This window comes from Lynx canadensis, chromosome A3 (assembly GCF_007474595.2).
Source record: "Lynx canadensis isolate LIC74 chromosome A3, mLynCan4.pri.v2, whole genome shotgun sequence".
In the NCBI taxonomy this organism is placed as follows: Eukaryota; Metazoa; Chordata; class Mammalia; order Carnivora; family Felidae; genus Lynx; species Lynx canadensis.
Window position 1 is genome coordinate 118,441,861 of NC_044305.1, and position 27,150 is coordinate 118,469,010.

At 51.7% G+C, this 27,150-nt stretch overlaps 2 protein-coding genes and 1 long non-coding RNA gene across 10 annotated transcripts; 2 read left to right on the plus strand and 1 right to left on the minus strand.

The window, feature by feature from the left end:
• CGREF1 (cell growth regulator with EF-hand domain 1) lies at positions 1–14,044 on the plus strand. Of its 2 annotated transcripts, none has more exons than XM_030311464.1 (6): positions 1–64; positions 11,505–11,593; positions 12,682–12,747; positions 12,826–12,896; positions 13,037–13,161; positions 13,380–14,044. In XM_030311464.1, exons 2-6 carry the CDS (start codon positions 11,517–11,519, stop codon positions 13,824–13,826), a joined length of 786 nt encoding a protein of 261 aa, XP_030167324.1. In that variant the 5' UTR covers positions 1–64; positions 11,505–11,516; the 3' UTR covers positions 13,827–14,044. The 2 variants fall into 2 exon arrangements, with proteins under 2 accessions (XP_030167324.1, XP_030167325.1); XM_030311465.1 differs by having other exon boundaries at positions 23–64; positions 11,510–11,593.
• KHK (ketohexokinase) lies at positions 2,350–26,841 on the minus strand. Of its 4 annotated transcripts, none has more exons than XM_032592713.1 (8): positions 26,257–26,841; positions 22,206–22,322; positions 19,747–19,881; positions 17,828–17,900; positions 17,106–17,252; positions 15,969–16,057; positions 15,674–15,831; positions 2,350–2,777 (listed from the first exon to the last, which is right to left on the minus strand). In XM_032592713.1, the coding sequence occupies exons 1-8, from the start codon at positions 26,346–26,348 to the stop codon at positions 2,764–2,766; spliced, it is 825 nt and encodes a 274-aa protein (XP_032448604.1). In that variant the 5' UTR covers positions 26,349–26,841; the 3' UTR covers positions 2,350–2,763. The 4 variants fall into 4 exon arrangements, with proteins under 4 accessions (XP_032448604.1, XP_030167320.1, XP_030167321.1 ...); XM_030311460.1 differs by lacking the exon at positions 2,350–2,777 and adding an exon at positions 15,266–15,561 and having other exon boundaries at positions 26,257–26,840; XM_030311461.1 differs by lacking the exons at positions 2,350–2,777; positions 19,747–19,881 and adding exons at positions 15,266–15,561; positions 20,074–20,208 and having other exon boundaries at positions 26,257–26,840.
• LOC115511022 lies at positions 18,361–22,802 on the plus strand. Of its 4 annotated transcripts, XR_003967924.1 has the most exons (5): positions 18,361–18,461; positions 18,572–18,671; positions 19,831–20,053; positions 20,458–20,587; positions 22,476–22,802. It is a non-coding gene; the product is annotated as an uncharacterized LOC115511022 (long non-coding RNA). The 4 variants fall into 4 exon arrangements; XR_003967922.1 differs by lacking the exon at positions 22,476–22,802 and having other exon boundaries at positions 20,458–21,185; XR_003967925.1 differs by lacking the exons at positions 18,572–18,671; positions 22,476–22,802 and having other exon boundaries at positions 20,458–21,185.
• Positions 26,842–27,150: the final 309 nt, after the last annotated feature.

The window sequence follows — 27,150 nt, forward strand, 5'->3', positions numbered from 1 at the left end:
GCGGCCGGCGCACAACCTCCAGCCGCCGCGAAGCCGGACCCCAGCCCTCGCCGCGCCGCCGCAGGTGGGTCCGCGCTCGGCGTCGGGCGGCCTCGCCCCGGGCCTGGCGGGCTGGGGGCCGCGGGGCCGCGGGGCGGGGGCGGCCTCCGGCCTCTGGGGGCCCAGGCTGCGGGCGCCGCCCCTCTGCGTCCCCGGGCGGGGGTGGCGAGGAGCGGCGGCTCCAGCCTCGGGGCACCTCCCGGGAGGAGGTTATCCCGGAGGGCGAGTAGAGGAAGGGGCTGGAGCGCGAATCCCGAGCTCTCTAGGCGTGGTGATGGGGTTTCACAGTTCCCCGGCCGCCTTTCCCCCCAATGTCTCCTTTGTCTCTCTGACATCGTGGGAGGGAGGTTGGGGGCAGGCAGGAGTTTCATCCTCATTTGACAGATGAAGAAAAGGGGGACTGGGGAGGGACCCCAGCTGGGGCCAGCTGGAAGTGTTAGGGTGGAGACCAGCTGTCAGGTGTGGGGGACCTTCTTGGCCGGAAAGCCACTCTCTCTTCTTTTGGGGGAGGGGAGTGTCCTGGGAGGCACAGGGGGCACCAGAGGGATAAGTTAAGGGTGAGGATTTGGTTCAAAAGAACTTTGGGACAGTTAGACTCAGCCAGAAATGGGATGGATGCCCTATGAGGTGCTAGACTCCTGCCCTGGAAAGTCAAGCGGGGGCTGAATGGCCATTGACAGGGATGCTGTGGAAGAAAGCTTTGCATTGGATGGGAAGCTACCCAAGATAAAAGGCCCCTGCCACTTCCTAGATTCTCTGGAAATACTCAAAGAGCATGCGCTCGCTGCCAGTCATGTAACGGACATTATCCCACTGCATCTTCCCCAGGCCCGTACAAGGCAGATACTGTTGTTCCAGGCGCAGAGAGACTCAGGCACCCACCTAGGCCCCAGCGACAGGATGGAGGGGCCGGGTTTGATCAGAGGTCTGACCCCAAGGCTGGGCTCCCCTCCCGTGCTCGGAGGCAAAGGCTTGAAGAAATCTGAGGCCTGAGAGTCGCTGTGACTGGGAGTGTATGAATGGGAGTGTGTGTGAAGGATGTGAGTAACTATTACATCACAACTGTTAACTGTGAGTTGCAGTGGCTTTCGTGTCGTCATGAGAGTAAATTACGTTTATGAGCATCATAGTTATAGGAAATGATTAGGAACATTTTAATTGACAGGCAGTGGTTCAATAATGGCTTTATTTCTTCTGTTGCTTACAAAAGCTTCTGTAAATGCTGAGGAATGTCTTACGTGTGGACCACATTATGCCAACCTCATTACACATTACTTGAAGTGCTGTAGCTGACTTCCTTTAAGCAATATAGGTGGGTCATCTGTACTAAAAATGCCAGTTTGAAGCATAACTCCTGAGAATATTACTTGGATTGACATTAACAGTCCACATCCAGTTATTCAAGTTTGTGACGTGAACTATCGTCAGAATGCTAAGGTTGTCAGGAGGGCCCAGGTTATTCCAGGTAGAAGGTAGAACAGCTTGGGCAAAAGCACTGTAAAGTGAAAGTGAGAGGTATTTTGGGAGCCTCTCCTCTGTTTGCAGCAGAGCATTAGTGTCATAGAGCACCGGAAGATGAGTGTAAAATGGTGACCTGATATCTATCTAATTGTAGAAGGCCTTGAAAATGCCAAGGTGAGGACTTTGGACTCTAATAGAAATAGGGTGCCACTGAAGATTTTGGAGTTCCAGCTAAGGAAGATCAATGTAATGTGGGTATGGAGGGTCCTTTAAATGGAGAAGATACCAGAGGCAAGGGCAAGAGAGAGGCTACTGCACTAATTTGTGCAAGAAGTACTTCGTTATGCACTAACATTCACTGTAACCCTGTGAGTTGCATACTGTTATTATCTCCCTTGTGGAGGTAAGGTAACTGAAGTTCAGTGAGGACAGCCTGTGGTGGAGCTGGGATTTGAACCTAGGCCTGGTTGGTTCCAAAGCTCTGTTCTCTGTCCACTACACATGCTGCATAGTTACATACTTGTGATGGGTGCATATGACCGAGAGGAGGAGAGTACTGGTAATTCGTGTGGACAGGGTACATGCTTTTCAGGGCCCAGGACAAAAACAAAATTAAGAATTTCAAGATGGAGGGGTGCCTGGGTGGCTCAGTTCGTTAAACGGCTGACTCTTGATTTTGGCTCAGGTCGTGATCTTGCAGTTCATGGGTTTGAGTCCTACACCGGGCTCTGCACTGACAGTTTCTCTCTCCCTCTCTCTCTGCCCCTCCCCCTGCTTGCACTCTCTAAATAAATAAACGAATAAATAAATAAACATTAAAAAATATATTAAAAAGAATTTCAAAACAGTGACAGCAGAGTATTACACTAAGCACAGGGCCCCTCCGAGAGCTGGGCCCCTGTGTGACTGCCCAGGTCACACGCAGTTCAGATTACTCAGGCAACTTTAACAAACCGCCTCGAAACTTAGTGGCTGAAAACAATAACTTTGACTTTGCTCACGAGCGTGCCGTCTGGGCAGGGGTATGGAGACAAGCACATTTCTGCTCCATTCAGTGTGGGCTGGGGCACCTGGAAAGCTGGGGGTCGGAATCACCTGAAGGTTTGCTCTTTCTCCTGGATGGTCCTCGGGCTGGGGAGATGTGAGCGGCTGAAGGCCAGAACAGCCGAGGCTCCTCAGACATCTCGCTGTCTGTGGTTTCTCCAGTCTTTTCGGCGTGGTAGCTTCAGGGACGCCAGACTTCTTCCACGGCAGCTCAGGGCTTCAGACGCGCATATCTGCGTGTAGGGAGAGAGAGAGGGAGAGAGAACCAGAACCGGGTACAAGCTATGTCACCTTTTAAGACCTACACTTGAAAGTCACGTAGCATCATTTCAGCTCTTCATTAGGAGTGAGTGGCTGAGTCCAGATCATATACAAGGAAAGGCAAATTAGACTCAATCCCTTGTGGGAAGAAGTGTCAAAGAATTTGCAGACATGTTTTTTCAAACCAGCACATTTGGCCTAACGAGTGTGTACGTTAGTGGGCCCGGAGGGTGCTTCTCCTTTATGCCTGAGTTGCTACCCCCAGAGAGTCCTCTTTTAAAAGGCAACTCGTAGTGGATGATAACACATTAAGCCTGGATAATAGGTTTGGACAGCTCTGAGGGATTGAAATTACTTCAGTGCCTCCTGTAGGCGTAGGTCCTGGCAGAAAACAGATGGGGGTGGGGGGGTGCGGTAGTGTGGGGTATGCCCACACCATCTGAGGGTATCCAGGGAGGGGTGGGGATGTGTGAAGCCACTGCAGAGCACTCCAAGAAAACTTCTGGAGGGGAAGAAGGCATTATTGTACAGCCAGGCATGGGATTTTACAAGATATGTAAACTCTTGTGTCATTTATTTATTTATTTATTTATTTATTTATTTATTTATTTATAATTTTTTTTTTTAACATTTATTTTTGAGACAGAAGGAGACAGAGCATGAACGGGGGAGGGTCAAAGAGAGGGAGACACAGAATCTGAAACAGGCTCCAGGCTCTGAGCTGTCAGCACAGAGCCCGACGCGGGGCTCGAACTCACAGACCGCGAAATCATGACCTGAGCCAAAGTCGGCCGCTTAACCGACTGAGCCACCCAGGCGCCCCAAATCTTGTGTCATTTAACCCTTACCACACCCCACGAGAGGTCCGCCTCACGTGCCACACGAGAACCCGAAACACAGAAGTCCCACAGCTACTGCGTTCCAGAGCCAGGATTTGGATTCAGGCAGCCTGAGGTTAGGGCCCCTTCCCTTACACTTTGGGCTGTGCCACCTATGCCTTATAATTCTGTGTTTCTCTTTCTCTTAATCATTGCTTAACATCTGTATCTTTTCCTACTTATATATTTGCAAGCTTTAAGAAAAAAAGGAATAAGTACTTCTACTTCATACTCTCATCTCACTTATAAGAGTGCCTCACATATAGTAGGTGCTCAATAAATATTGAAGAACCAAATACACTTTATCTTCATTCTGCAAACTTAGTATTTATACTTGCCTTCCCTACAGATGCTCACGCTCCTGGCCTTTGTCATGAAAAGTCTTTGACATCTGGTGCTACCCATGCTGTCCTCTGTGGCATCTGGTCCCAGGATCTATACTTTCTGGCATTCTCCGTCTGGCCTCTTTTGGCCAGCTGGCCCTCTCAGCCATTATGTGCCTCTCCTTCCACCTTAGAGAACCCTCAGCTGAACCTTGCCATCACCACCCCCGAAACCCAGCAGCATTCTGGATACCAGACCCCTTCATCTATATCGTCCTTCAGCCATTGTTTCCTGGGTGCTCCGGTGCCCTGCGGGCAGGACCTTCCCTCTAACCCTCCTGGCTAAGGCACACATCCCTGCAGTTCTTGCATTTCCACTCAGTCTCCATGGACTTTCTGTTGAGATTTCTGTCTTGAACCCCCTGTTGCAGTAGGCAGCGGTGTTGAAACCCTACTTGCCTCCAGTCCTCACTTGTCCCACTGCACTTGACTTACCATGTCCTTCGTGATACAGCAGTTTAAACCCTTGATATATTCAAATCTGTCTATTTTTTCCTTTAAGACTTATGAGTTTGTAGTATTTACATTTTTTATGTTTACTTTTGAGAGAGAGAGTGCGCGCACGCGAAAGCTGGGGAGGGACAGAGAGAGGGGAACAGAGGATCTGAAGCAGGCTCTGTAGAGAGCCCTATGCGAGGTTCCAACTAACCTCGTGAGATCATGACCTGAGCCGAAGTTGGATGCTTAACCGACTGAGCCACCCAGGCGCCCCAGTATTTATCATTTTTTATTGCTCCGTCTTATAATGAGATTTGCTTAGCCATTGCCTAAATGTTAGACAATGTCAGGTTGTTTGTTTCTTTAACTAATATTTATAGCACAGTTATAGATATCTTTGTAGTTTCTTTTTCCATTTGAGTTCTTCCCTATGTAATCCTCAGGATGGTGTTATTGGCAATGGCAATTAATACATATTTGCAGATTACCTCTCTAGAAACGTTTCAGGTTTGTAGTCCCTCAAGTGATATAGGTTAATCCTCACTGATTCAAATTATGTAATGGTTATAGGACTATTAAGATTTGCTATTTCCTTTTCCATCAGTTTTGCTACTAAGTTTTTCTAGGAAATTAGCTCTATCCTCTAAGAAGTTTTCAAATCTCTGCTGTTTCTATAGTTATGTCCCCATTTTCAGTTTATTTGTACCTTTTCTCTTTGTTCTTAATGCGAATTGTCAGAGGTTTGTCTATTGAATTAGTCCCTTTTTAAATTTATTTATTTATTTTTATTTTTTATTTTAGAGAGGGGGAGCAGAGGGAGAGAGGGAGAGAATCTTAAGCAGGCTCCATGCTCAGCATTCAGCCCAAATCAGGGCTCGATCCCACAACCCTAGGATCATGACCTGAGCCAAAACTAAGAGTCGGAAGCTCAACTGACTGAGCCACCCAGGTGCCCCTGTATTAGTCCTTTTAAAGGAACACCAGTGATGGGGCGCCTGGGTGGCTCAGTCAGTTGAGCTTCCGACCTGGGCTCCCGTCATGATCTCACTGTTCATGAGTTCGAGCCCCGCGTGGGGCTCAGCACTGACCACTCAGAGCCTGGAGCCTGCTTCGGATTCTGTGTCTCCCTCTCTTTCTCTGCCCCTCCCCTGCTCAGGCTCTGTCACCCTCTCTCAAAAATAAATAAATAAAAATAAATAAATAAACATTAAAAAAATTATTAAAAAATAGAAAAGAAACACCAGTATTTGCCTTTGCTGCTCTTCTCTATCGTGTTCCTAATTTCTGCCATCTTTTATTACTTTATTTCTTAGTTTATTCTGTTTTACTAGCTTGTTGAGTTGGAAGGTTTAACTCATTAACTTTTAGTCCTTTCTTCTAATATACACTTTGAAGTCAATCCATTTTCCCTCTGATACCACTTTGATTACCTATCTTGTTTTCATGCATATCCTCCCAGTATTATCCAATTCTAAGTATTTAACAGTTTCCATTATGATTTTCTTCTTTGATCCACATACAAGTATGACTTCTAAATTTCCATATTCGTGAGATTTTTTACATAATTTTTGTTATTGCTTTCTAATGTAATTGTATGTTAGGCATATAATACAGGGTGAGACAGATTCTTTTTTTTTTTTCCTCTAACGTTTATTTTTAAGACAGAGAGAGACAGAGCATGAACGGGGGAGGGTCAGAGAGAGAGGCACAGAATCTGAAACAGGCTCTAGGCTCTGAGCTGTCAGCACAGAACCTGACCCGGGGCTTGAACTCACAGACCGGGAGATCATGACCTGAGCCGAAGTCGACTGAGCCACCCAGGCGCCCCAGGCATATACTTTTTTTAATGTTTATTTATTTTTTGAGGGAGAGAGAGAGAGTGTGAGCAGGGGAGGGGCAGAGAGAGAGAGGGAAACACAGAACCCGAAGCAGTCTCCAGGCTCCGAGCTGTCAGCACAGAGCCCAATGTGGGGCTTGAATTCACAAGCTGTGAGATCATGACCTGAGCTGAAGTCAGCCGCCCAACTGACTGAGCCCCCCAGGCGCCCCCATTTAGCCCAGGCATATTAAATGTTTTATTTAACCTTCTACATTCTTACTAATGTTTAGTCTGCTTAATCTTTCAAACACTAAATGAGATATGTTAAATTCTCTACCATAATGGCAGATTCGACTTTTCTCCTTGTAGTTCTGCCTGTTTTTTTTTTTTAAAGGCTTTATTTTTTTAGCGCAGCAAAATTGAGAAGGAAGTATAGAGATTTCCTATATACCTCCCCCCTTCAGCCCCTCATGCACAACTCCCTTATTATCAACATTCCAGACCAGAGAGTCCAATCTTTATGACGGTTGAGCCTGCATTGACACATCATCACTCAAAGTCCATAGTTTACGTTAGGGTTCACTCCTGGTGGTGTACATTCTGTGGGTTTGGATAAATGTATAATGACATGTGTCTGTCATGATGGGATCATACAGAGTAGTTTCACTGCCCTAAAAATCTTCTGTGCTCCTCCTACTCATCCCTTCCACCCCAGCCCCTAGCAACCACTGATGTTCTGACTGTCTCCATAGTTTAGCCTTTTCCAGAATGTCAGATAGTCAGAATCATTTAGCTCACAGCCTTTTCAGATTGGCTTCTTTCTCTTAGTAATATTCATTTAAGTTCCTCCAGGTCTTTTCATGGCTTGAGAGCTCATTTCTTTTTGGCATTAAATAATATTCCATTGTCTGGATAGACCACAGTTTATTTCTCCATCCTTCTACTGAAGGGTATCTTCTTTGCTTTCAAGTTGTGGCAATTATGAATAAAACTGCTATAAACATCTGTGTGCAGGTTTTTGTGCGGACATAATTTGTCAGCTCCTTTCACTAAATGTGAAGGAGTGCAATTGCTAGATTGTGTGGTAAGAATGTGGTTAGCTTTATACGAAACTGCCCAAGTGTCTCCCAAAGTGGCTGTGCCGTTTTGCATTCCCCCAGCCACGAATGAGAGTTCCTGCTGCTTCACATCCTTGCCAGCATTTGGTGTTGTCAGTGTTCTGGATTTTGTCTGGATTTTGGCAATTCTAATAGGTGTGTAGTGATATGCCAGTTTTTATTTTGGATGTTCTGAGGTTATGTTATTAGACACGTACAAGTTCAGAATTATGTTATCCTCCTATGGGATTCAAGTTTTATGAATTTTGTTAATGACATTCTTTTGTTTATAATCATGCGTTAAAGTCAAGGGGCGCCTGGGTGGCGCAGTCGGTTAAGCGTCCGACTTCAGCCAGGTCACGATCTCGCGGTCCGTGAGTTCGAGCCCCGCGTCGGGCTCTGGGCTGATGGCTCAGAGCCTGGAGCCTGTTTCCGATTCTGTGTCTCCCTCTCTCTCTGCCCCTCCCCCGTTCATGCTCTGTCTCTCTCTGTCCCAAAAATAAATAAACGTTGAAAAAAAAAATTAAAAAAAAAAAAAGTCTAGTCAATAAAGCTATAGTAGCTTTCCTTTGTCTATTATTGTTTTTTTTTTTTTTTTTTTTTTTTTTTTTTTTTTTGAGAGAGAGTGCCGATGCGTGTGCAAGCAGGGGAGGGGCAGAGGGAGAGAGAATCCTAAACAGGCTCCATACCCGGCACAGATCCCGGCACTGGGCTCAGTCTCAAGACCGTGAGATCGTGACCTGAGCTGAAATCAAGAGTTGGATACTTAACTGACTGAGCCACCCAGGCGCCCTTCTACTTGCCTTTTCCTTTTTAATTTTTTTTTAGTTTTTTTCTCTTGTAATGCCTTTCTTTGAATTGATTTTTTTTTTAATTCCATTCATTTTTTCCTCTGGTGGTTTGAGGTCATGCATTCCATTTCTATTTTTTAGTGGTTATCCTTAAAACTTTTACATGCGTATTTAACAAAGTTGCTCAGTATGTCTACTTTCTTCCCAAACAACCGTCCACACCTTACATCTTAATGTTGTCTAATATTGTAGCTCAGGCCACCTTTTCTGCCCCCTGTATTAACATAGTTGTCAATCTATGTTTGTTTATATTTTCCCAAATACTTTCTGATTTCTTTTCTGCTCACCATTTTCCCCTGCATTTCAAATCCTTTGGGGATCACTTTCCTTTTTCCTGAAACAGATCCCTTAGAATTTCCTTTACTGGAGGAATGTTGGTGGCATATTCTCTAATTTGTTGTTTATTGAAATTGTTTTTATTTCACCTCATTCTTGAAAGATAATTTTGCTGAGACTGGAGTTCTAGAATGGCAATCTCCCCACCGCCGCTCCCCACCCCCAACCCCTCCCCCCTGCCTTTCTCAATGTATTAAGATACTACTGTAATCTGGCATCACTCTTGCTGTTGAGAAATCAGCTGTCAGTCTAATTATTCTTCCTTCTGGGGTATTTACCTTTTCTTTCTGACTGCTTTTTTTTTTTTTAAAGTTATTTATTTTGAAAGAGAGTGCCAGTGGGGGAGGGGCAGAGAAAGAGAGAGACACAGAGAGAGACTCAGAATCCAAAGCAGGCTCCAGGCTCCGAGCTGTCAGCACAGAGCCTGACGTGGGGTTCGAACTCATGAACCTGAGATCATGACCCCAGCTGAAGTCAGATGCTTAACCGACTGAGCCACCCAGGCACCCCACCCATTGCATTTTAAAATCAACCTTTTCTTTGTATTTGTGTAAGTTATGTTTGTTTCTTCTTCGAATCTTCTTGGTCATTTTTATGTTCATATTCCTTCTGCATAGTTTCAAACTTCTCTTTGGTTTCTTGAAACATATTAAATATACCTTATATTCTTTGTATGATAATTCCAGTGTCTTTAATTTTTGCAAGTCTGGGTTCACCCGTTATTTGTTAGCTGGCTCTCATTCACAGTGTCTTATTTCCTTGTATGTTTATGACTTTCTGGCTGTAAGGTCATGCTCACCGATACTCGGAATTTCTTTGAGCTGGGATTGGAGTTGTGTTTCGTGGACAAGATGTATAATTTCCTCTGCTAGTCAACTGGAGGTACCATCAACCAGGTACCACTTAAAATATAAATGATCTGCTTTAGGTTTTTGAACCACAGAGATAGCATTAATTCAGGTCCTGAACCCACATTAGAGCAGGCTTGTTACAAATTCTGAGGGAAGACTTTATCCCTTCTACCCAGCACCAAGGTCAAGACTGGCAAGATTTGTGCTGCCCTTCTTTGTGACACATTTACTTTTCGTTCACCCTTAGATTGAGTCAGGCTGTTTGAATCCCAACTTTCCGTAGGGGATCTTCTATCAGTCTCCTCACGATGGGTGGGTCCAGACCTTATCTCTGGGCTCCTCTGTTGCACAAAGCACTCAGATTGATAGTGCAAATTCACCTGGATTTGGTTTGGCAGACACTTTTAAGGCAAAGCTGATTTCAAGCTCACTTCCCCCCAGGATGACCGTTTTCACTGTGCTTTTGCACTCAGAATTTCTTATTTTCTTGCCAACTCAATGCATTTGAAAAAATACTATTTTTATCCAACTTTGGAGTTACTTTCTTTGAACATTTACAATCATAGTCTCCGACATAGAGATCTGGATATTCTTCTAGACAACCCTTTCACTGAGGTGTATCCAGACCCCTGAGGGCCCGCAGTTGATATGGAGATCTCAGTCCCAACTACCTCCCTTGGATGGACCCAAGACGTGTCTTCTCTTTTGGGGACGACAACTGAAGCTCAAGCATCTGTGTTGCCAGCCAGTGTTCGTGTTTGGCCACTGGGGATTATGGACGCCAATAAACTGTGTCGACTCACGATATCTGTAGGGGCCACGTATGCAGAGAAAACTAAAGACGGCTTCCGTGCCTCTCAGTTGCTTTACCTTCTTGTAGACGTCCCTGTTTTGCTGCTTCTTCCTCAAGGCAGTTCTGCTTGCGCAACTGCAGCCAGGCTCCCATAAGTGTCTTCCCGTTGGCCGGATGGTCACCTGCTCTACCCCACATCTCTTAGGAAGTCGATGTCCAACCTTGCAGTGCTTCTGAACCTTGTTAGAATCATGGAGCGCTTTGAGAATCTCCCTTGTTAGAATCATGGAGCGCTTTGAGAATCTCATGAAACGTTTCTCCAGGAAAATCCAGTGCTAGCCAGAATGGCATTTCAGAGGGTGCAGAGGGTTTCAGAGGGTTCCTGGTCCTCCGCCCAGGTGATTTGTCAAGCACCTGACGATTGGTCTTCCTAGAAGTGGGACTAGGGTCTCAGGCCTCAGCTGTGGTGGGTGTGTGCCTCCTCAGAAATTCATATGATATGTACATGCACCTGGGAGTAATCAGAAAGCTCCATGTTCTGTGCTTTTGATCGATCCTTCCTCTGTTTGACTGTTTTCATATAACCAAGCGATTGTGTTGCCAGGGAGCTTACAGAAAGTAGGTCCAAAGGAAAGTTGTTGTTGTTGTTGTTTTTTTTTTTCTTTATATTGGGATTTCCTAACTGCATTTAGTAAATAGTTCCTGGGGCCACTGTTGGTTTGACCCTGATTTGTTTCCGTCCCTATGTGAGTTTAGATCTGTTGCAAGGAGACTGAGCCTTTATTGATTTGTTCTTGGGTGAGTTTTAATAAATACAAACTAACAGTCTTACTCTGTGCGAGTCTTCGTCTTTTTGTATCCCTATGCATTTCTGATTTGGCCTTTTTCTTGACCTCTCTGAGCTAGTTTCCATCTGCAAAATGAGTGACTGGACTGGATTAGATGTACTGAGATTGCACTTCTCCGAGCACCTCGGGGAGGCTGGTGGGGGGAGAGGGGGCTGGGTGTGGGGAGGGGCTCCTGCCCTAACTGCTGCTTCCACCACAGCAGGTCTGCTTTAGGAGCCTTCCACCTGGGGTCTGGAGTAAGATTCATTTTGAATGAATTCCACAGGGGATCCCTGATGTCTGTGCCTCTGCCCTGAGCAGGAGTCCTGTCACCTGGGTTGCACGTGGGGGCAGGGAGAGAAGGTGCTCCTGTCTAGCCCACCGACCCTCCACCCCTTCCCCTTGACTCCCTACCTCTGTTCCTAGTTCAGTTCCAGGATGTTACCTTTGACAGTGAGAGTGTTAGTGCTGCTGCTGCCCTTGGGTCAGGCCGCTCCCAAGGACGGAACCGTGAGGTAAGGGGATTCAGAGGGCAGGGCCGTGGGCTGGGACGGGGACAGTCTCTGGGGAATCTGAGGGTGTGGTGGGCCCCTCTGGGAGGCAGGAGACGGGGCTTTGTGCTCCCTGATCTCTGTATCTGAGCCCCGCTCCCTGCCCAGGTACTGCAGCCTCTAAGCCACCTCGCAGGGTGGGCATTCAGTACGCGTTTGCTGGGGTCAGTGTGTCTGGGATCCAGGAGCTCCGTTCCCACGGGTGTGAAGCATGAGGTGGAAGCTGTGGGCCAAGCAAGGGGCTGCGGTCCCCTTAGCAAGACCTTATAGTGGGAATGCCGACGACATCAAGCTCCTTAGCAGACCATTTCTATTTTGCGCGAGCATCCTTTGTCAAGGTTTTTGGTATGAATGCTACACGGTGGATGTGCTGGGTGGGGTGGAGGGACAGATCCAGGAGCAGCAGCGAGACTGGCAGCGGTGACAAAGGCCACTGCAGTGGCTCCTGCCAACAGTCTGGCTTCACAGGTCTGGACTGATTTGGGCAAACAGGTAGCCCTGTCCAGAACTGGGAGCAAACCGTGAGCTTTAAGGACTGAGAAAGAGACCCTGAGTAGGTCCAAACTCCAAAACCAACATAAATGCCCTCAGCTTGGAAAAAAGAATCCAGTCTGTGTTGTGGAGCAAATCGGGTCTGTGTAAAACTGGGCAGTGCCTCGGGGCTGAGCCAGAGACCTGCCCCTTGGGGCCTGGCACCAAAGTAGAAGGGTGACCACAATCCATGTGGTCTGGCCACCCGCTCACTGTTTTCCTGGATCTCCAACTTGTATCTACTAGGTGTGGCCTCATCTGGCCTCTGTCTAACCAGATGCTTTATTTGGGTTTTCACTTAGCATCTAAGTTAGGAATCTGCAAAAAGAATAGTCTGAGGGAGTAAGGTTCTGCTTCGGAGACCAGGAGGGCCCCCTCCCCACCAGGTTTTTGGGAATTTGAGAGAACAATGCCCTTCGGGTCTGGGGAGAGAACCCTACAAAGAGCTTGAGGGTGGAAGGCGGGTGGCTGCATCCTGTGAGAGGCTCTTTGCAAGGCCGGCCCTTCTCTCCCTCCTCCAGGCTGGATCCTGACCTGCAGCAGCAGCCCTTGCCCAACCCCTTCCAGCCAGGCCAGGAGCAGCTCCGGTGAGTGGGCTGGTCTGGGGGGCAGGCCTGGGTCTGCAGACCGGCCTCTCTGGGGCTTACTTCCCGTGTTTCCACCAGGCTTCTGCAGAACTACCTACAGGGACTGGAGAAGATGGAAGAGGAGCCGGAACACATGAGCCGGGAGCAGGGTGAGGGCCTGGGCCGTGGGGCCGGCGGGTGGGGGGCTTAGGGCAGCAGAGTCAGGACTGACCCCAGGCCGTCGGGTGCCCCCTGCCTCCTCCATCTGTCCCTAGCGCCCCTTCTGATGTAGCTTCTTTCTCCCCCTTAGTTCTCCTCTACCTCTTTGCCCTCCACGACTATGACCAGAGTGGACAGCTGGATGGCCTGGAACTGCTGTCCATGTTGACCGCAGCCCTGGCCCCTGGAGCTGCTGATTTTCCTGTTGCCAACCCGGTAAGCCCTGCCGGCTGGGGGGCCCCTTCTCCCCCACGAAGGAGACGCCGCTTCTTGGGACTTCGGGTTTTTTCATCATGACTCCTTTGGTGAATCCACTATAGAAGAAATGCTCAAAGCGCTGCATGGCAGGGATGTAGGAAGGTGTTGGGAGGGTCAGGGCTTCTGGGAGCACCTCTGTTCACTGTAGACTTCACAGCAACTGTGTGCTTCCACAGGTGATCCTGGTAGTGGACAAGGTGCTCGAGACCCAGGACCTGAATGGGGATGGGCTCATGACCCCTGCGGAGCTCGTCAACTTCCCAGGAGAGGCCCCAAGCCACACAGAGCCCAAAGAGCCTCTGGAGCCACAAGATGTTGGGAGGCAGTCCCTGGTGGCTAAAAGCCCATCAAGACCAGAAACGCAGGAAGCCCTGGGTCCTAGAGGAGAAGATGGGGGACAGGTAGAGGCCAGAAGGGAGTCCTTGGAGCCTGTACAGGAGGCTGGGGGACAGGCAGAGGCTGAAAGAGAAGCCCCAGCCCCTGGAGCGGAGGCTATAGGACAGGCAGAGGCCAGGGATACTGGAAAGGAAGCAGAGGAGCTTCCAGGGGAAACACTGGAGTCGAAGGACACCCCAAATGACTTTGAAGTTCATGCTGTTCAACTGGAGAATGATGAGATATAAATCTTGAGGTCACAAGTTTGCCTCCCTAGAAGTCTCAGTACCAGAACATAAGCCCCGGAGAGTCGTGTGTGTGTGTGCGCACGTGCTGCGACGAGGACCGCCTCTTTGTCCACTTCCTGGCCCCAGTAGGGACAGGTCTTTCTGTGCAGCTCAGGGAGACCCTAAGTTGAGGGGCAGCTTTAGGGCCCAGACAGCCAATAAAAAACTGAATGAACTCATCCACTCGGGCCGTCTACCTACAGGTCTAGCCTGCCTGATCTCAGGGACACAGGGGGTTGGGGACCGGGAGGGCCTCTCGGAGGGGCTTCGGCTTTCCCAGTGTTCGTGGACGGTGCCCGGCAAGCAGGCTGCAGCAGTAGGGCCCGGCCGGCTGCAGACAAGCCGGGGAAGAGAGCACAGCCTCTCCCTGGAGCCCGAGTGCTCCCCTTCCCGCCCCCCCCCCCCCCGCCACCGGGTGTTCAGACACCCAGAAGCCTCCTGCAGCTCCGAGCAGGTCTTTCCCACCACCCTGTATGTGCCCACCCCCAAATATTAACAAGAACTGCCATTTATTGAGAGCCTGGTCCGTACCAGCCATCATGCTGGACATTTTATATGTTGTCTGATTGTACCCTCACAATAATTCTATGACCAGGCAGAATTAGCCCCATTTGACAGATGAGGAAACTGAGGAAGACGGCATTCAGTAATACACCCAAGGTGACACTGCTAGTTAAGTGGCCGATTTGGATTCACGTGTGTCAGACTGCAAAGCCCAGGCTCTGTATCACATTCTGTGGCCTCACACACCCTGCCCCAACTCCCCTATGAAGCTTACAAAATAGGCGAATTCCAATATGCCCTCAGGCCCCGTCTCCCTCCGGGACAGCAACTGTATCCTGGGGCACATTTGTGGCTGAAGCACAGCCTTAACTACAGGGCGGCTCTAAGGGTGGGGCTTGTTGGTTCTGGGACAGTCACGTGGGGGGGGGGGAGATATTTTTAGATTGTGAAGGCACCACCAAACCAGAATAGGCTCCCTGCCTATTGGCCCATCAGCTTGGCTCAACCTTGTGGACAGTCCTGGAGCCTTAAGGCTGGAGTCTTGTGACAGCCCAGGGGCGCAGAGGAGATTTTCAAATGGGCGTATTGTTCGGAAGGTTCCCTGGGGCACAAGGACAGAAGTGTCCCCCTGCCCCCAGCCAGGAAGCCTCGCGGTCTCTACCCACTCCCTGTGGCTCCTCCTCACCAGACCGGTTGGGTCACCACCAAGGGCACAGCTGGAGGCAAGTCTGGGGTACTTCCCTGCTGCTCTGGTGTAGGCAGCCCCTCCTCTGGGCCTCGGCAAGGAGGTTAATTTGGGGACTAGAGAAGAAGAGGGTGAAGGGCTGTAGTATCAAAGCCTCCGGAGTCCCCAGCCAGAGCAGTTCAGGAATCAAGGACAGACTGGCAGAAGGAAGCTGGCTTTGGGGCAGATTTATTTCCTGTGTGGCTCAGCAGTGTGAGAGAGACACAGGACACAGGCGGAACCCTCCCGCGGTCTGCATCCGCCCAGGGAGCAGGGCAGCCCTTGAGCCAGGCTGGATGGAGGGGAGAAGGCAACGGCGGCCGGTGATGCCAGCCTCCAAGGAGGGGGGTGGTGTAAGCCAGCAACCGCCACCATCGGGCATTCACACAATGCCATCAAAGCCCTGCAGGCCACACTTCTTGCCGGCCACCTGGCAGCCAAATCTCAAAGCCTCCTGCATACTCTTCCCTGGAGGGACAAATAGCTAGATGAGCTAGGTCCTCCGGGCAGAGGCAGGCCTCAGCCCTGGGCCTCGTGCGGGGGGGGGGGGGGGGGGGGGGGGGGGGGGGGGGGTACTCACCCTGGGACAGGCTGAATATGACTGAGGCGTTGAAGGTGTCTCCGGCCCCCAGAGTATCCACCACCCGGGGTGGAGGGAAAGCATCCGAGTGAAGCAGCTGTCCGTCAGGGCCCAGGGCATCAGCGCCCTCCTCAGCCCAGGCGCAGACTAGCATAGCCCTGCAAGACCCTCCACTCAGCCGGGCTGTCAGCCCACCCGGGCCCCCAGCCTCACCCCCCTCCTCAGGGCGGCCCCCAGTGTCCAGGCTCACTCACGCTCTGTACCTAAGGCCTCTTCCTGGCTTTCCCCTGCTCACCCTTTCCTCACACGACCATACAGGCCCCTCAGGGCCTCCACTGCTGACCGGAACCCCAAGTGCCTGGCCACATCTTTGCTGACAAACACCTGTGGGCAGTGGAAGAGAGGCTGACGGTTACCTTCACCCTAGTCCTGGCTCAGTCACTCACCACCAGCAGCCTGGCGTTGCCCCCATAGTGCAATGTCACTCCTCCAATGTGGCCACCTAAATCCCCAACGTAGTATCTCGCTGTCCCACTGGGATGCGTTTTCATACTTGCTCTAGATATGCTAGAATACAGCCCTGTAAATTGTGACGCAAAAATCCCCGATTTGTTCTAGAGCAACGAATGTCCCTGCAATTGAAAACCCACAGCGAGCCTTGAGCGCCATCTGGCGGTGAGAGCTACCACTGCCACGTTACACCTCTGGCTCTCGCGGGCGTTTTTGTTTTGTTTTCCTAATGCAACTACGCCCTCTGGGTCGTTTCTTCACCTATAAAACAAAGGGGCAGGGGTTGTAGAGCTTCCTCAACACCAGCTACACATTAGAACTTCCAGAGAGAGTTTTGTTAAAAAATACTTCAGCTGAGCTCCACACCCACCAATCAAATAAAAACCCAGGGTGTGGCTCAGGCACCTGTACCTTTGTGCTGCCACAGTGGAGGTCCTACCAGCTCAGGCTATGATGCTAGGATTGTCACTCAGATTTCATTTCCATTCCAGAACTGCCCAAACTTACCCTATGCAAGTCCCCTCCCATCCTCCCTCACCCCTCAGTGGCCCCCACAGCCTGCCACCCACCCCAGAGTTGGAGGACACCTGGGAGAACAGTCCCATTCTTCCATTTGACAGAAGGAGAGACTGAGGAGGCCCAGGGAGGAGATGCTCCCACGCAGGGTGCTCCGAGGCTGGCTCTAGTAGCCCCCACCCCTTGGCTACTCTCGTACCTATGCACCCACTGGGACGGAGAAATTTTGCTCCGTGGCCACTGCTGAGGCCTGCACGGGAGCCCAAAGCTGGGGGCCTCTTTGCCCCCCACCTGCCAATGACACCAAGCCATTCCAGGTGTGGGAGGCAGAACAAGGGAATGCTTGGCTCCCTTTAAGGACCAAATTAGCAGGATGCGGCAAGGGGAAGCTGTGTGGGCCACTCACCACGTCTCCATAGCCAAACAGCTGGAACAGCTCTTCTCGGGGCTTCTCCACTTCCACGGACACTCGGATCTTTTGACCTGGAGGCTGCCTGGCATTGTGCTGTTCTATCCGCTGCAGCATCTGCACCTGTTCCGATGCATTCCGGCCCTGGGGCGGGGCGGGGCGGGGCAGCTCAGGACCAGCTGGGCAGTGCCCAGCTGATCTGGCTCATTCTTCCCTCCCTGCTGGAATTCTGGGTGAGGGGAGGCAGGGGGCGGGAACTCCATTCTAAGTTTCAAAATTCTAGAGCAGTCATGGACCTTGGAGACCTTATTAACCAGCCCCCCCCCCCCCCATTTCACAGAGGAGGAGACAAAAGAATAAAAGAGAGACTTTCTTAAGGACCTACAATAAATTAAATCACAAGGCTAGGATTAGAACTTGGGACTTCTCAGAGTCTAGAGGAGGTGGGCAGTCTGTAACACAGAAAGCATGGGCCTTTGCCTGGAGCCGGCATCCCGCTTCTGGTGCCTACACCCTGCTGTGTGACCTTGAGTAAGTCACCCAATCTTTCTGGGCCTTAGTTTCCTACCTGAAAACACAAAGAAGAATGGAGAGGGGATGAGGGTACTTGGATTCATTTATCTCTAAGGTACATCATGGTTCAAAAAAACTAAGAAGGCAAAATATGTGGAGGACCTGGCACGTTGAGCCCCTCAAAACACAGGTAAGGCAGGACTTGCCTCGATGTGGATCCACTTGAACCGGGTCAGATCAACCTTGTCAAAGTCCGCAGCAGACACATCTGGCAGGTTCCTAAGTCATAGGACAGAAACGACAGAAAAGGCATGATGGTGAGGTCAGCCAAGGCTGGGATCTCTAACTGGTTGCTGGGGCCCCTTTGCCTGGTGCTGCCTGCAGCATGGCCAGAAACTACTCTACAGCACAGGCTTCTACAGCACAGGCTTCTGAGGCTCAGCTCCAGGATAGGCGCTATTCCAGGCTAAATTCCTGACCACTCCTTGCCCCACTCAGTTCCATCCAGACAGGGGATTAGAAGCAGTTTGCTAGAATGCCCTTTGGGTGTTGGAGGCTGTGATATTTTCTAAGGGTAAACTCAACTGCAGCATGTGACAAGAGGCCAGTTGAGTGCCTTGGAGACCACATCTCCCAGAATACTCTAAGAGCACCAGGGACTACAATTCCCAGAATTCTCCGCCTTGCCAGCCGCACACACAGCTCCCAGCATGCAATGCCCTGGTGATCTACAAAGGCTATGGCTGCTCTGGGTCTGGTCCTGTTCACTTCTGGCGTCCCAGCCGTGACAGCACCACCGTTCTAAGTTCGGCGGCTCTGTGTTACAACTCCGAGGCCAAGGTTGGTGCTTGAGGATGAGTTTTTGTTTGGCTGACTTAGGTGTGGAGCCCTGGGAAGGGTCCGCCTTGACCAGTGAGCTACACCTAACCTATATTCCTCCCGCTCTGCAGCCGAATCCATCCAGTTAACTAGCTGAGTACCTGGGCCTTTCTGAGGCTGCTTCCCCATTTGGTAGATGGGTCCAAACCCACCAGCTTGTTGCAGTTGAAGGTAACGTGTGTGGATCTCCCTACACTGAGGCCAGAGGGCAACAAACGTTTCTCCTTGGAACTCCTCTCCTTCCCTTCTTGTGAATACCCATGTGGTGTCCTTGATCAAAGTTGCTACAGATTGTTACCTGATGGGCAGAACACTAGGATTGACCAAGGTGAAGGTCATTGCTTGCATATATGCCCACTCACTTATTCATTGTGACACACTGAGCCCAGAGACCACTGGCCATAAAGCTTGTCCTAGGATAATTGCCCCCTCTTCCCCAGGTCCAGTAGTCATGCCGGGCAGTAGGGACAGCCTGAACCCCAGGGCTGCTGGGTGTGGACCACCTCAGCCCTAACATAGTACCTGGCACATGCTAGATTCTTAGTAAGCTAAATGTCTGAGATTCTTCAGGAGGCAATCTAGGGGAGACAAGAAGGGTCTGGGCCCACAGGGCCTCTCCCTAGCAGCCTGGAACTTTAAAGGGATTCCCTCCCCCCAGTTAACATGGCATCAGATGGCCCTGATCTGCTGACCCAATGTTCCCCTTCCCTCTACTTCAGCAACAGCTGTGAATTGTGTGTGGCATTTGGCCTGGCTTCATTATGCAGGGAGCTTTGCGGTGGGCTCATCTCTTCTGAACACCCAAACACAGCTCCTTGGTGCCATGCTGCAGGCTGGCAACCCTGGGGCTGACCCTGGAAATTCCAGTGAGTCCCCTTCAGGGCTTCAGATGGTTTGAATCACACCTCCTGTCCCCCGCTCCTCAGAACAATTTCCCCACACCCATACCCAGGCTGCTGATTGGCCAATTACGGAGGAATTACATCACGAATTATGTTTTGCGCAGGCCTGCCCGCCCATCCTTGGTAGTGACCGAGGCCAAGTCACCAGGCAGAACAAAGCACATCTCTTCCCACCTCACTTCTCTCCTAATTGAAAACAATTCAGAAATCACTGAGCAGTTTGGCATGAGGACAATTTCTGGTATAGAGAGAGGCGGCAGAGAGCAGGCAGTTGGGATGCCCGTGGTGGCAAGGGAGGGAACTGATTGGTGGGCCGTGCCAGGGCGAGGCCGGGGGGGCCTTACGTGTCGTAGAGCACAATGGTGCGGGAGCCATTGCAGTTGTTGACGATGCAGCAAGAGCATGGGGTTTCCCCTCTGCCCTGCCAGGCCACCTGAGACACATCCACGCCCCGCTGCCTGAAGTCGGCCACCAGGAAGCTTGAGGTGGAGCCCGAGCCAAGGGAAGGGCAAGGAGACACAAATTAGAGCCTACGAGTGGCCTGGGCCTCCCTCAGGGTTGAGGAGGAATGCCGGAGCAGGGGTGCCTCTCTGAGAAGAAGGGTCCCGTTCCGGGAGTTCGGTGATGGCGGCGGCGGCGGCAGCTGGCAAGGTGCGGACAGGTGTACAAACCTGTAGGCATGGAGGATGGTGCGGCTACCACTGGCCTCGTTGATGATGACTGTGGAGATGGGGACAGAGCCCGTGGTCTGAAAGACTGTGTAGCGTAGGTCCACAGAATAGCGGCGGAGGTCATCCAGGACAAAACTGCCGAGACGGAGTAACCCAGGGGAGGTGTAGTTCGACAGGGTTTGGGGACTGGAGGGAGGCGGCAGGGACTCCGGCTGCAAAGGGTTTGGGGACTGGAGGGAGGCGGCAGGGACTCCGGCTGCAAGCAGAGGGGGCTAGGAGGGAGCCGGGAATCACCATGCTGTCAGAGGCTATGCCAGGGGCAGGAGAGGCAGGGGCACAGAGCCTGGAACTCAGTGAGAGAAACACTAAGGGATGTTCTTTTAGGTCCTGGCTGAGGTAAACTCCAACCCGGATCCTGTCCTTCAGTCTGACTCAAGCCAGAAGGATGTGCTCAGTGAACCCAGATGGGGTAGATCTGGGGGCCTGGAGCACGTGCCCTGTTTGAACGAAGCAGGTGAGGGCACTGTGGTCTGTCTCATGCAAAGCCTTGGCAGAACTGATAATTACCAAGGTGGTACTTCGCTCCCCAGCTGCCCTCTACACACTCATCCTCACGGTACTCTTCCCTCGGGAGTCCCTTGAGTGCTACTGGGATTCCACTCAGTCCGCGGCTGCCTCCGTGATGCCCGGCCAGGAAGTGGTGCTGCCTTGGTGAGGCCACCCACCACCCTCACCTCTCGTGGCAAGGTGAACCCCGCAGGCAGTGAGCTGGCTCCCAGTGCCTGATGCTCCTCGACGTGGGGCCTGGTCCAGGACTCTTCCCCAGAATCCCCTCTAATCAGAGTGAGTGGGAGGTGGACCCTGGAGGAGACTGCGCCACCCCCACGCTTCCTGGCCGCAGCGTCTCTGGAAAGTGTCCTATGACCGCTGGTCCAGCCACCATCTTGGCCTTTCTCACGCTGATCAAGCTGGGGCATCATTCCTCATCGTACACCTCAAAGATCCTTTAAATAGTAGGATCCCTCCAAAGCATGCAAACTACAGGGTGGTTTTCCAAATGATTTTTTGCACCCTCCATGCCTAGCACGTGGTAGGTGCTCATTAAATGCTTGCTGAACAAAGGGGGAGAATTTGGAATGGCCTACCTAACGGCATTATTGTTCCAGAAAGGTGAGTCTACCACCCTAAGCCAGAGGAACAGGAAGGAAGACAGCCACTGAAGAAGGTTGACAAGTGGCCAGCTATTGGCACCAGGTCCCTCTGTCCCACCTCACAGGGCGGGCCCTTGCCCACTGATTTGTTTTGTGCCGGATCACCGAGGAAGAGAATCTGGCCACAGCTCAGGGGGCTGGGCTCTGGCAGCAGCCCCATGAAACCAGGGTTCAAAGGGCTGTGCTTCACAGGCCAGCAACCTGGCAGCCTGCCCTAGTGCCCACAGTGGGCAAAGTGTGGGCCTCACCTCCTGATAAGCGTTTGCTGAGTCGGCGGGGCCAGGGGTCAAAGGGCTCTTGGGTCCCCACAGCAGCCAACATGGAGAAAGCGTACGGGCCACCTACGGGCTGCAGCCTCACAGCCGGGGAGCTGGGAGGCCTGGGCCTGGGCCCAGCTTTAGCACGTGGCTTCAGGGTGTCCTCAGCAGGCTGCTCTTGTTGCTTTAGTGAACCACGGGGACACAGCAGTGGCCCTGCCCCCTCAGCTGGGGAAGAAACCGTGGGCCTGAACCCTAGGACCATGGATGCTGGACATCCCCGAGGGAGGGTTGGGACAGCAGGTCCCTAGCTGCCTCCTGCCACAAGCGTAGCCAGGATTAGGGACTTGAGAAGGGCAAAGTCACATCCATTGCAGAGTCTGTTGGAAGCAAGGAAGGAGAAGGTGGGAAGCTGAGCAGGCTCTGGGCAGTGGCCAGGGAAACAGGCTGTGGAAATAAAAGCTTTCACAGGAGAGCGTTAGCACCCGAGCAGCAAACAGCCGTGCTTGGGAGGGTCTGGGATGCTGGTGCCCCACTCTTGCCCCTCCCACCCATTTCTGGTGGCCACAAACCATTTCTCACAGCCTGCCCCCAGCCCCCCACCCCCACCCAGGGTTAAGACTTCCTTCTACAGGGTAGTCTGCCCGCTCCTTCCTCCACTCACTCGGCAACATGGCCCGGGGCCAGCGAGCCCATGAAGGCACAGGGGGCTCCAAGCAGGGAGAGGACGGTGCAGGAATTAGATGCGTTGCCTCCACGCTGCCATCTCTGGGACAAGCACCTGCAAAACACAGGGAGGGTCCCTGCAGCTCCAGCAGGCTGATGCCAGGATAAGCAAGACCGAACGCAGTCCTGGGGCAGGGCCCCGGGGCGTGTAAAAGCTGGGAGGCCTCCCTCAGAAAGCATCTTGATTTTTCCATTTTCACTCCTTCAGGTATCTCAGAGGAGGGCTCCACTAACTCAGGTGACCTCCTCCTCGGTTACAATGACCCACCTCTCCCCCAGGCAGAGGGACCTTCAGCCTCCACCTTGATTGCTGGATAACTCAAGAGCCTCTTCCCAAAGGTGTCAAATCTGCTACCTACTCCTGTCCTTGGGGAGCCTGCTTCAGTAACAACTCAGGTCAAAATAAGTAAGACAGGGAGCAAACCTGTACGCTGTAACCAATGTAGGAGTTATGTGGAGGGAAAGCTAACTTTTACCATGTCAAGGTTAAGGGGTGCCTGGGTGGCTCAGTCTGTTAAACATCCGGCCCTTGGCTTCAGCTCAGGTCACAATCTCGTGGTTTCGTGGGTTCAAGTCCCATGTCGGGCTCTGCGCTGGCAGTGCTGAGCCTGCTTGGGATTCTCTCTCTCCCTTTCTCTCTGCCCCTCCCCCATTTGCACTGCCTCTCTCTCAAAATAAATAAACTTAGGAAAAAAAATTTTTTTTAAGATTTAAAAACGCAATGTCAAAAGTTAAAAAGATTATTGGAGGGGTGCCTGGGTGGCGCAGTCGGTTAAGCGTCCGACTTCAGCCAGGTCACGATCTCGCGGTCCGTGAGTTCGAGCCCCGCGTCAGGCTCTGGGCTGATGGCTCGGAGCCTGGAGCCTGTTTCCGATTCTGTGTCTCCCTCTCTCTCTGCCCCTCGCCCATTCATGCTCTGTCTCTCTCTGTCCCAAAAATAAATAAACGTTGAAAAAAAAAATTAAAAAAAAAAAGATTATTGGATGAAAACCAGTTTTTCTCCATTCCCCCCCCTTTTTTTTGCAGTTTTATTGAAATATAATTGCCATATAACAGTCCATAAGTTTAAGGTATACGATGTGGTGATTTGATATACGCACGTATTGCAAAATGATTACCACAATAAGGTTTGTTAACACAACATCCCATCACATAATTACCTTTTTTTCCCTCAGTTTTTCTCTATCTTTGCTGGAAACCTAACTCAAGGTGTACTCCGAGGAAACTAACTGGAGATACACCCGAAGGACTGCATTGTTCTCAACAACAAAAATGATTACTTATGCATGTCAAAGCACTGGAACGATTTCTCATTGTGCTCCAATAATACTGGGAGGTAAACAGTGCAGGCTGTTATTTATATTCTTCCAGTTCCAAAAACAAGAGTAACTGTGGCCTCTTACAGTAAGAAGAACCACTAATTAAGAAATAAATGAAACAGGGGTGCCTGGGTGGCTCAGTCGGTTAAGCGTCCGACTTCAGCTCAGGTCACAATCTCGCGGTCCGTGAGTTCGAGCCCCACGTCGGGCTCTGGGCTGATGGCTCAGAGCCTGGAGCCTGCTTCCGATTCTGTGTCTCCCTCTCTCTCCGCCCCTCCCCCGTTCATGCTCTGTCTCTCTCTGTCTCAAAAATAAATAAACTTAAAAAAAAAGAAATGAAACAGAATTTTTAGGCTAAGGTATTTTGGCACACAAGACTTAACCCTGTGGTTCTCTTCAGCCTTGGGAAAAGGTGTCCGTGATCTTATTAGAAAGGAAACTAATTGGGGTGCCTGGGTGGCTCAGTCGGTTGAGCATCCCACTCATGGTCCGTGGGTTCGAGCCCCACGTCAGGCTCTGCGCCGACAGCTCAGAGCCTGGAGTCTCCTTCGGATTCTGTGTCTCCCTCCCTCTCTGTCCCTCTCCAGCTCATTCTCTGTCTCTCACTCTCAAAAATAAACAAAAAAAAAAAGAAAAGATACTAATTTGTAAAAGGTCAAACATTACTCAAGCTATGAGCTTTAGAGAAATTTTCATGCAGATTAGAAAGGGGGAGCCTAGTGGGATTTGACTTGCTCAGATCACACCAATACTTCATGACAAAGCTGCTGTCAGAACCCAGGTTTCCTTACTCCCTAAACCACTGCAATGCGCTCTATATTTCTGAATAGAAAGTAGTTAGGCCCCAGCTTGGATGAGGTTTCACAGAAAGGTTGCACACTTTGGCTTTGTGGAGATCCTTCAAAGTCACACGAATACCCAACTTCCTGTGCAGAAATGCTCTGCTGCGCAAGAGGATGCTTTCTGGAAGGCTCTTCTTGGCCTGGACTCTGGGAGGCAGGGCCGTTCCTCAGGGGTCTGGCCAAGTTCCAGGTGGCAGCTCCTGAGAGTCCCAGCTGCCCGTGGAGCACAGAGAGTCTGGGACAGATGGGGCTGAGGTGCCCACTTGGGAAGGCCTGGGTCCCCACTTGGGCTTGCCCATCTGGGAAGCACAACAGAGTCCAGAAGGTGGGCTGGGTGGGCTAGGCACATGACAGACAGAGGCCCTATGGGCAAGGGCTCTGCTCAGCAGAGGAGCAGAGCTATGGGTCTGGGGGAGAGGGGGGTACACCCTGGGAGCAGAGAGCATGGAGAACATGGGAAGGGTCTCTTTAGAGAGGCACCTTCCTTTGCGCCCACCTTCAGAATGAGCTCGTCCTAGTGGGAGCCCCGAGGATCTCCTTATCCTAACCTCTCCCCCTAAGTAAGCTCAAAGGGAATGGGCCTGCAGCTCTTGTGAAAAGCAGGCACTCCGGTTCCTCCCCGGCCCCTCCGGTCCTGGGATCCACACTGTTCTCTTGAGAGGAGGCCTAACTCCTCACGGTGCACTGCATCCTGGGGCCAGCTTGACCTGGTAGGGAGGGGGGCTAGGTCTACAGAGCAGCATCCCCTTGTGCCCCTCCCCCACTGTCCCTGTGCCCCTGGCAAGGGCTCTAACCTCTGGCAAACAAAGCAGCCCAAAGCAAAGGGTCAACTCCGTGAGATGGGCAGAGGGAGCACAGGAGACAACCGAGGCCTGGAGCACTAGATTCCTAGGCGCTGTAATTACTGCTCTGCCACTCAGTAACTATGTGGTCTTACGATTCTCATTTAATTTCTCCACATATTTAGCTGCTTCATCATCTATAAAGAGAGGATCCTACTGACCCTTCCATACTGCCCACTGGCTGCTGTAAGGAAATTATGTGGTAATGCATGTGACGGGGCTGGGTGGACCCAAAGATTCTAGCCCACAGAAATGCCCTCTTGGGATTGCAGTGATTAACGGTGAGGTTCTTATCAAGAGTAAATGTAAGAGCCAACCAGCGACTCTTCCACTTTTACCAGACAACCAAGAAAGACGCTGTGTTTTGTAAAAAGGACTTCTGGTAAACTCCTTTTGGAATTTAGCGCCAGGGAAACACGTTGGTGATGGCACGCGAACCAGCTCTATCCACCACCCACAGCATCTCCAAATACACCTCCAGGGCCAGCAAGGCCTTGAAGCTAGAGTGAAGCTCAAATACCACGGTTTTAAATGTTCCTGCGGTCTAACTGCATACTTATTGTAAGCTACCTCAAGATTTAAGAAATAGATGAGATATACGTGGTAGATAAATTAGAAGTAAATGCTGGTAAGAGGCAAGTGCAGCCGTCTTTTTGTTAAAAAGAGAGAAGCTGGTCGCGCACCTTACTAGCTCTGTGCCCTTGGTTAAATCTCTTCATCTACCTGCTTATGGGTAAAACGTGGATAATGATTCCTGGAACGGCAACTGGCGAACACAGTGCTATCCAAAGCCTGGGCCTTATTACTACTAACGGCCTCAATTCCTTCCCTAGGTCCTCCCGGGCGGAGGGGACGGGACACCAGCTCCCGAGGCTGGACTCTCACTGCTGGGCCCCTGGCCCCGCGGACCTGGGGTCTGCGCTGCCGGGCTCAAACGTGGGGCTGCAGCGGCCCCTGGGGTGTCCGAGGGGCCCGGGCGCCCCTACCTGCTGTCCGTGTCCTCCTCCGGGTACTTGTCCACTACATTGATGATGTCCAGCACCACTAGCCCCACGCACAGGATCTGCTTGTCTTCCATGAGGCTGCTCCCGGAGCTTTCTGCCCGCCTGGCTGACGGGGTTCCTCCCGGGGTCTGCGTTTTATCCCCGAGGATCGGGTCCCCGCTCCTGGGGCGGACTTGGCTCCTCCTCTGCGTCCTGAGCTCCTCCCCTCAGAGAGCCTTCTGCAGTCTCGAGGGAACGGAGCAGGGCCCTTGCTCCCCACGCCCACCGAGCGGTCCTGGGAACGCAGACCCCCGAGGCCTTGGTTCCCGGCCTTCCCTTAGCAGGTGGCGTGGCCCAGCAGATGGCAACCCTTCCCGCTTCTTGGCCTCATTTCCTCACTTGTCAGGCAGACTCGAAGCTCATGCAAACCTCTCTAGATTGCAGCTAGGCAATCTCCTGAATGCAAAAAAAAGTGCAGTAGAAAGGCGCCCCTTGCCCCTCCCTCTCCTGCACCTGCGACTCCCACTCCAGACCCGAGACCGCGGTAGTGCCGGGCCTCGAAGCTGCGGCCTGGCCCCCTCAGCCCTAGCCTTCCCCGGCGCGTCGCCGCGGCTCCGCCCCGCCCCCGAGGTCCAGCCAATCCCAGCTCGAGGCCCCGCCTCCCCCACCGGGCAGCTGGGGCGGCTAGGTGAGCAACGGCGGTCACGTGACGGGAGTCGGCTCCCAGAGCCCCCTGGCGGACACCAGCGGAACGGGCGTTCCGGGGAGGAGCGCCGGGCACGGGCCGCAGGCGCGTGCACAGCAAGTGCGCGCAGAGCCACCGAGCCCGGAGGAGGGGCGACCAGGGTCCCCAACCTGGGGCTTCACCTCCCTCACCCCGTCCGTCCCTTGTGTACT

Coding starts and splice junctions, on each gene's coding strand:
- CGREF1 (XM_030311464.1), top strand. CDS start 11,517: ATGTTACCTTTGACAGTGAGAGTGTTAGTGCTGCTGCTGCCCTTGGGT. Junction 12,748..12,825: donor CCAGGCCAGGAGCAGCTCCG/GTGAGTGGGCTG, acceptor TGTTTCCACCAG/GCTTCTGCAGAACTACCTAC. Junction 12,897..13,036: donor ACACATGAGCCGGGAGCAGG/GTGAGGGCCTGG, acceptor TCTCCCCCTTAG/TTCTCCTCTACCTCTTTGCC.
- KHK (XM_030311460.1), bottom strand. CDS start 26,348: ATGGAAGACAAGCAGATCCTGTGCGTGGGGCTAGTGGTGCTGGACATC. Junction 22,323..26,256: donor GAGGAGGACACGGACAGCAG/GTAGGGGCGCCC, acceptor TGTGTTTTGCAG/GTGCTTGTCCCAGAGATGGC. Junction 19,882..22,205: donor GCCCCGGGCCATGTTGCCGA/GTGAGTGGAGGA, acceptor CTCCACCTCAAG/CTTCCTGGTGGCCGACTTCA.